The 8,705-nt window shown below is 45.2% G+C and overlaps 1 protein-coding gene across 1 annotated transcript in view; it reads right to left on the bottom strand.

Annotated features, from left to right (window-relative positions):
• Nucleotides 1-7,267, bottom strand: part of fam117ba (family with sequence similarity 117 member Ba) — a 9,491-nt gene extending 2,224 nt beyond the window's left edge. The window contains exons 1-9 of the mRNA XM_084922030.1: nucleotides 6,966-7,267; nucleotides 6,703-6,789; nucleotides 4,555-4,793; nucleotides 2,800-2,883; nucleotides 2,562-2,672; nucleotides 1,684-1,827; nucleotides 1,340-1,547; nucleotides 1,119-1,239; nucleotides 1-814 (exon numbers count right to left, since the gene is read on the bottom strand). The exon at nucleotides 1-814 is cut by the window's left edge and continues 2,224 nt beyond it. Coding sequence (XP_084778156.1) covers nucleotides 589-814; nucleotides 1,119-1,239; nucleotides 1,340-1,547; nucleotides 1,684-1,827; nucleotides 2,562-2,672; nucleotides 2,800-2,883; nucleotides 4,555-4,575 — 915 coding nt within the window. The 5' untranslated portion in view covers nucleotides 4,576-4,793; nucleotides 6,703-6,789; nucleotides 6,966-7,267 and the 3' untranslated portion in view covers nucleotides 1-588. The remainder of the gene's footprint in view (nucleotides 815-1,118; nucleotides 1,240-1,339; nucleotides 1,548-1,683; nucleotides 1,828-2,561; nucleotides 2,673-2,799; nucleotides 2,884-4,554; nucleotides 4,794-6,702; nucleotides 6,790-6,965) is intronic.
• Nucleotides 7,268-8,705: the final 1,438 nt, after the last annotated feature.

Genomic DNA, 8,705 nt, shown 5'->3' with positions numbered 1-8,705 from the left:
GAGCACTATGATGACTCAGGGAAATCAGTGAAAAATATCAGGCACATTTTGAACTCGTCTTTTTCCCGACTCTTGAAGTTTTGCTACTATATTTTCTGGCAGCACCAAAATTAGCCTCTGTGGTCAAACTCTAGGTCACTAAGGAAACCAGCAGCCTTTTTTTGTTATCATGGAAGGCATATTTCATATCAAGAGAAATAACTACAGATAGAAAAAAAGATATGTCCGTGGAAAGGCGCCATGGTATAATACGATGAAATAAAAGAGTCTGTCCTTCCTCCCTTTTCCTCCCAAAAAACAGGAACAATAACCAGCACTAAGGTAGAAGAAAGCGATGAAATGTTAGCTGCAGAGGTCTGCTCAGGCCTGCAGGACTCTCACATTGTAGTTGTCTGATGAGGAGAGGCAGTGGGAAGCGCTTTTTGAACAAGATAAGGACATCAGAGAGAGCTTAGCTGGCATGCTGAAGGCAGTTTTTTAGAGCAGAAGGGCCATTTCCTCAAATGTTTTTGGATTATGTTGGTGGGGGGAGGCTGTTTTAGAGGAAAGGAAGGGGTGTGTGCGGACTGGAAGGCTGCAGGGGGGGCATCAGAAACTCTCCGGCTCCTCCAGGAGGCAGGGCTGGGTGGACAGAGGCACAAGGGATGGGGACAGGCTTTGCAGGCCCACGCCGGAACGAAAGTTGAGGTCCGGGGCGGGGAGTAAGGGCTTGAGGATGCTGACGAGGCAGAAGGCAGAGCCGCTGTTAGGAATGAAGTTGACCTTGTTGCGGTCAGGACACAGAAAGGGAGGGATCTCCTGCAGAGGCTTGGGCCTGGAAACACATGCAGAGTCATATTTAGCCTACATGTTAACCTCTCGTTTTTATACAAGTTCATCATGATTTTGCAAAACTCTTGACACACTTAGAAAAACACTTAGACACCTTTAATGGCGTTTGGACAACAATGTAACTGTGGAGAGATAAATTAAGGTTCGCTCACACACACACACACACACACACAAACGGTACTTGGCATATTTGATGTCGATTTTGGTTGTTCTATGTGATTTTATGGGTTAGGGTTAGCAGCTGGTCTCCAACTGGAAGGACGCTGAACACCTCCTTTTCCACTCACATTGACTCCTCAGACACTTTGACCTTCTCACAGCCCTCTGGAGGTTCTCTCTTGAACATGTAGCTGTTGTTGGGTCTAGGAGAGGCGGCGTATTTGGGCAGCGGGGAGCAAGGTCCCAGCTCTGAGAATAAGCAAGAAGGTGGGTTAGCGACACGTCGAGCTCACAAAGGCACCGCTATGTGTCTGGTTTTGACTCTTGTATGTATGCGTGCGTTGGTCACCTTTGTCCTCGTATGGGCTGCCTCCACACGTGTCGTTGAGGACGGTGAGGTAGGAGGGTGAGATGGAGTCGGGACGGCTACTGCAGTTGCTATGGTTACTGCTCAGGCCCCCGCCAGAGGGAGTCTGCGTGTCGATGCTGCGGGTACTGCTACTTCGCTGTAGGGGGACAGGAGGGGGTGCACGGTGCCCATCGGGGACATCTTGTGGCTGTTGCACGAACACACACAAAATCACAATTATATCCCCAATCTTTAAAAAAGAAACCAATCTGAGATTTGGGTTTTTTTTAGGGAAGGACACGACATTTAACACACTGGGAGCACGTTAACTCATTGAAACTCACAACAATGGTCTCGTCCTTCTCGGGGGTGTCACGGATGATGATGCGTTCGATCTCCTGGTTAAGGCCCTCCACGCTGTTGCGGAAACGAGGGGCCGACGACTTGGATATAGGGATGGGTATCAGAATGGTCTTAGGCATAGGCGACTGCAAAAACACAGACAAACCAAATTTATTACAAACGTCATCTGGGGGTTTAGTGACTTTAAACCAGCGGTCCCCAACCCCCGGGCCACGGACCGGTACGTGAGTCATTTGGTACCGTGCCGCGAGAGTGAGACTCGGGTGTGAAATGTATGGTTTTCAGGGTTTTTATCGGTTTTTAGTGTTATTTTGTTATCGTTTTTTTCGTTAACTCGGTTTTCCTGGGTCTTTTCACGTGTGTTATGAATAAATCTTCTTTTTTTCGGTACCGGTACTAGTTTTACTTTGTTGTATTTATCCGCGACACCTTAAAGGCCATTCCGTGAAAATATTGTCGGGCACAAACCGGTCCGTGGCGCAAAAAAGGTTGGGGGCCGCTGCTTTAAACGGTCAATGCCATAGAAAGAAACAAATGTGGAGATAATTTATCTGAACTAACGTTTGCTATAGCATAAATGCACTATATCTGAGCCAGTCATTCATTTTCTTCCAGGACATCCAGAATACAGGACAGCTGCATTGCAACAGACTCCACAGGGAACGTGTGAGTGGCCCTACTGCCATCTCTGTCGCATACAGTAGAATGACATGAGTGGCCACTAAATGTGTACGTACGTCTACATCACACACACACTGGAGCTAAATAAGGACATCGAGAAAGTGGGACGTCCTCAAAAACCCAGATTGGGTACCCAACACAGTCTTCCTCCAACCTGCATGCTGTCTCTATTAGTCACCTGCGATTGGATAATGGTGTGGCTGCCATTGAAAGGGGCCTTGCGCTCTTTGTCCCTCCGATGGCGGCTGCTGCGTTTGCTGCGCTGTAGCTGCTGACGCAATTTGGCGATCTGAAGAGAGCACATACAGACATCAGTGTTAACGGTGGCATGCTGAGAAACAAGGGATTCAGTATGTTCCAACACCCGTATTGTAATTTGTTGTTTATTTGGGCCTGTAATCAGGTAAGAAAGTGACCTCCTTGAGCTGGTCGGTGCTCCCACAGGAGGCCGAGCGTTTGTGTGAGCCCCTCCTCCTCTCATCTGCCCAGGCCCTGGGAGTCTGACACACACAGATCCACACATACACTGTTCAGAACTAAAGCTCAAACACACAAGCTTAAAACTGCTAAACAGGAAAAAAATACAGCTGAAACCAAAAAACATTTGACAGTTCTTAATCAAATATATAGGGATTATTTAAACAGACAACACCAACTCCCCATTTATAGAACTGACTTATAGGATGGGTGCAGCACATGTTTTTTATGTTATAACTGAGAAGCCAGTTAAGAGCCTGGGGAAGGTCTTCCAACAGCAAACCGAGTGACACAACCATAACTCATGAAACACCAGAGAGCTGAAAACCTGGCTTATATTGTTGGACAAATCAGTAAAGTGTTGGCAGTAAAGTTCAAGGGCTGGATTTACTGGCATGGCATCCTGCCACACTGCTGGTTTACAATGTCACACTGGCCATTATGGGTTTGGGAGCACGATTGCTAGTAGGTGGTTGGCCCTTCCTTGTAGCCTAAAGTGGATTTGTGGTTCAGCAAGGGTAGCACGCTGACAGTCTGTTAGCAGTCTGGGATGGCCTGTCTACCTGTGGAGAGCTCTGTTATCAAGGCAGTGTACAAAGTGTCTGGTAAAACCGGTTTGTGCGCCACTCTTGCTTATGCTGCTGCTGGTTTGTCAGCCAGCTGCAGAAAAGAGTGCAGTCATAACATACAAAGTGCTGAAGTGAAAAATACTGCAAACACTGTTTCTGCTTTTCATTCTCTATTTTTTTAAAAAAACAAAATATTTTTCATGGTTCTTCTGTTCCCTTCTGTTCAGCTGTCTGCCCTGTTCCACCCACCGGTGAACCAATCAGCATTTGCCAGACACACAGGTCATACAGTTATGTTCAGCTGGGATTTTAGAGGACTGCACGGAAGCATATATCTGTCCGCTTACTGTCCGAACTGAAGCGTGTACGCAGATAGACACTTTTGCAGGACTATGAATTACACAGAGGCAGCTTTATATGGGAGGAAGAATAAGATGTGACTCCTCTTGAGCAGACTGTCAGAAGAATTCATGGTTTTCAGACAAACCCAAACAACAGAGATGATGCTGTATAGAGACTCCAGTAACACCAGAGTCTCCTTGGTTGGCATAAGAGGTAAGGACAGGCAGGAAGTGGAGAGCTCTGGAACCTCAACAGGGCAAGGCCCAAGGAAGGGAAAGAAGCCAGTAGGTCCAGGAACTGACCCAAGCAGGGGTAGAGGAAACCCAATGCAGTAGGATGGTTGGGACGCGGCAGCAAAGGGTGTGGAATTTATGGGAGCAGTTAATGAACTGGAATATCTTGTGGTTAAAACTATGGAAGGCTGAGCCACCCTAGATCAAGTTTATCCAGTCAGTCTATAATGTCCTCCCAAACCTAACCAACCTCTCTTCCTGCAGTCTTGCAGAAACCACCCACATATACCTGCTGTGCCTGGGAAGAGGATGACTGAAACGCATCTTAAGCTGTTGCCCAATAAGCCTGAAAAAGGGCAACATAAAATTCCTACAATTTATTTTTAAGACTGTTAATTTTTCTTCCTTATGTCAGTCAGCACTTTGGGTTCTTTCCTCTTCCAGTAACAGTAATAATACTTTTACTATGTATTATGGCCTGCACATATAAACAAAATGCAAACTTTGTGTATCTCACAATTATTACTACACAAAGAGACGCTATACTCACCTGCGTCGCTTTGTCCCTCATGTAGGGAATGTGTTGTTGCTGGCTGTCGTCCTGAGGCCAGGGACCTGTCAGGTGAGAGCCAGCGAGCGTGCCCTGTGAGGGCCACAGCTGGACGCAATGGCGGGAAACCGAGAGGAGAATGAGGGAGCAGACTGCTCAGAGGGAGAGAAGGGGGGAATGCCGGAGGCGTCGAGGACAATCAGAGGAGAAATCTAGAAGGTTAAGGCCACAGATGCAGTCTGAAGGGAAAACAGAAAATGAGTTTGAGTAGATCTAGAGATGTAAAGACGTTTGATGTAAACACATCAACAAATCACCAGACATACAGCTGGCCAATGGGATAAGCTCGCTCTGTCTGTCTAGGTCTGTGTGTATTTACGTTTGTGTCAGGGAGTCTGTGTGTGTGTGTGTGTGTGTGTGTGTGTGTGTGTGTGTGTGTGTGTGTGTGTGTGTGTGTGTGTGTGTGTGTGGCCAGATTGATGTTAATCCATCCCATGCTGGGCAGAGCAGCTATGCCAGGCTCACACAACCCCCTGGTTAATGGCATTAAGACACCTTAAATGAGAGCAGGGGAGCGTACCCAACTGACCCTGGCTGCAGGTTGAGGTTTTGCAGTGATTCACTGACACCCATGGGTTCTTGCATCCAGGGTACCAGCACCATCAGTGAATTGCACAAAACCTCTAGGATTGTGTATAGCAGCGGTCCCCAACCCCCGGGCCTCGGACCGGTACCGGTCCGTGAGTCGTTTGGTACCGGTCCGCGAGAGTTGAGGCTCAGGTGTGAAATGTATGGTTTTCAGCGTTATTTTGTTATCGTTTTTATCATTAACTCGGTTTTCCTGGGTCTTTTCACGTGTGTTATGAATAAATCTTCTTTTTTTCGGTACCGGTACTAGTTTTATTTTGTTGTATTTATCCGCGACACCTTAAAGGCCGGTCCGTGAAAATATTGTCGGGCATAAACCGGTCCGTGGCGCAAAAAAGGTTGGGGACCGCTGGTGTATAGGCAAAAATTTGGTATACACAGTATATTACAACCTTGTATATAACGCCACTTATAGTGATTCTGTCCATCTCACTGTAGGGTTGTTGATATAGCATTAACAACAGCTTCTTTTATGTAATTCTGAGTCTATGCATTCTCTGAGAACAGAGAATTCTTTGCATTCTAATGAATTACATTTTCAATATTGAGATCATGATTATTTACAAAGTTTAAATACCAAAAAGTACAGTTCAACATCAGAATTCTCCCTCATCTGCTATGACAGCAGAACGGCAGTGCAACAGTGCAAACACACACTGCAGACAGTTTTAATGGATAACAAAGAATCAACTCATTCATCTTCTCTTATAATGTTGAAATGAATAGAACATGAATCCATAAATGCAAACACACAGCTCTGACTGGTAGTGTGTGTGTGTGTCCTTGAGCTAAATTTGGCAGGGGCCTTGACCAGTGCATATAGCTGTTGCTAGGAAACGTCGGTGGTGTGTGTGTGTGTGTGTGGGGGGGGGGGGGGGGGGGGGTTTCTGATCATTATTAACACACAAGAGAACTTGGTTGTGTGTGTGACTAAGCGGGGTTTTCAGCATCAGCAGTCTGCCAGTGAAATGCTCCCAAGACTTTATTTTGATGGCAGCTTTTTCCTGCCTCAGCGGCTGCCCACAAATCACCTGCACAGTGTACGCTACCAGCAATAGTAACACTGGTAGCAGCAGTAGTAGTAGCAGAAATAATAGAAGAGTGGCTCAACCTTCTGTTATGTTGTTGTCAGAACAACATGAACAACAGAACATTTTTTGGCCTAAGAACATGGCCCGAACCACTACGAGAATAGATGTGGCTTTAATTCTAAATGTTGAACATTGCCTGTTTTATTACTATCTACCCTCCATGCTAACTTGACATATTAGGGGATGAAATATCCCTTAGATGAGAGGACCTTAACACGAAAAATAAATGCTCCCTGCACGTTCATCTCCATACAAAAGCCTGCACGGTGAAATGTAGGCCGATTGTGTTTGGTGGGAAGCACGCCACCCCTCCTCACACATACAAAAACATATTCCACGCTGGTGCTATAACCCATGCTCAGGAACATCATCCAAATTTCTGACCTTGTGTATGTAAAAACAGACTCACCTGCAAAATGCAGTCTCGGTGCGCTGCATGCAAAGGGGCATGGAGCTCTTCGGCAGCCCCGGACCCTGTTGCCACTACTCGAAGATGCTACAGATGCGATGAGAAAAGGCAGGGCAGAATGACCAGGGTGAAGATTACAAGTAAGGAAGGTAGACTCAGATATCAAATGTAGACACCGAAAAAGAGGGAAAAATAGAAACACGGCCTTCGTGAGGACAGCAGCGATACCGCTTGTGTCAAAATGGGCGTTGCTGTGTTCGCACCCTGCCTCCTCGAGACGTCGGGGATGGATGTTTTTCTCTCCCGGCTGAAGCAACGCGACAGCTTTAAGCGTCTAGCCAAACGCTTTGTGTTCGAAGAAAATAACTGTTAAAAACAGAGCGAGGGTGCCTCGTCTGTGGAGTTTGTGATGAGCTGGAAAAAGAACTAAACAAACAAACAACAACAACAAAAAACAAGACAGGAATAACACATTCAGAAAGGATAGAAAGAAGAAGGCGGTGATGCTGGGCTAGCCTCCGCTCACACAACGGGAGGGACCAGTGCAGTGTGAAGTCAGTCGGTGTAACCGATACTTCCGGTTGTTATCTTCTAAATCAAATCTGCACGCTGTCAGGTCCACGTAATCATGATCATTTGGTACTTTCACTTTAATATATATGATCACGACAACAGTCATCTTTGGTATTTACATCAACACCGGCAAATGAGGAGAAGTGGGGCCGATGGCGCGATCTGACAGCCTCGCTTCTGTCAGTCTGCCCCAGGGCAGCTGTGGCTACAACTGTAGCTTGCCTCCACCAGTGTGTGAATGTGAGAGTGAATGAATAGTGGAATTGTAAAGCGCTTTGAGGGCCTCGAAAAGCGCTATATTATTATTATTATTATTATTATTATAAGTGCAATACGGAAATAATTGTGTTTTTCGTTTTTGTATAGACACACACACACATGACTTTATTGTAGTTTTGTATTATTCTTTTGCACTGAGAGGATTGCATCTTAATTTCGTTGCTCAACTAATGAAATCATTAGAAAGTAGTATAAAGCAGATAACCATAATTTTTATAGTATCATTTTTACAAATAAACGATTATATTAGCCGTTTTTCACTTTGAATTTCTTAGTTATGATGATACAAAATAATAATTAAAAAAAAAACACGAAAAAGCGTAGGTTTGTGGCACTTTATTTTGAATGTAATCTGATCGACTTCCGGTACGTCCTGGCTGCTCCCGGCTGACTTGGCGCAGAAGAAGTGCTCTGACGTAGCTTACCAACGCTGAGCTGCCCGTGCTGATGCTGCAGTTGCTAGGGTGCGTGGAGCAGACAGCGGAGAACAGTGGTGAAGTAAACAAGCGCGAGAGGATATGACTACCTAGTGTTGATTAATCACTGAGAATTAAGAGGGTTGGTCGACAGGGGTGCAAAAAAGACAAAAGCAAAACAAAAAAAAACCCCAACCGATATTATTTCTGTTTGAATGATTCCATTGATTTACGTCCAAGACAGCCAAGTGTTTCATCGTGCGGCTGTAGAAGTGTAGCTTACGACTCTGTAGTCCTTTGGTGCTGCCACTGTTGTTCTGTTAAGCGTCTTAAAACACTTTAGACTCTTTCCTTATTCACAAGAGGCCACCACAGCGATGTTTGAGTTGGAAGATTATAACGCCGATGTCCTTCCTGACGAAAAACAAAAAAACAAACAAAAGCAAAAGAAAACAATAAGTAATCACCTTTTTTTTTTGTCAATATTGGCCTCAGTGACAGCTATCAGCAGATTTACCAGTGGCAGTGACCAACATTGTGCCACATTAATTTTGCACAAACAAAATGTTCAAAAATTGTGTGACCAAGACCAGAAAAGACTATACAATATAGTTATTTTGAAAATTCTTCTTGTTTTCATAGCATAAAAGTGGTAAATATGGTGTTAAATAAATAAAATAGCTATTTCACAGCAGGTTCTAACCTTGCACATCGTCCACAAATGTTTTTCTTCTG

Source organism: Perissodus microlepis, chromosome 23, assembly GCF_051167445.1.
Source record: "Perissodus microlepis isolate ML-2025 ecotype Zambia chromosome 23, ASM5116744v1, whole genome shotgun sequence".
Classification (NCBI taxonomy): domain Eukaryota; kingdom Metazoa; phylum Chordata; class Actinopteri; order Cichliformes; family Cichlidae; genus Perissodus; species Perissodus microlepis.
This window is presented reverse-complemented; position numbering and strand designations above follow the sequence as displayed.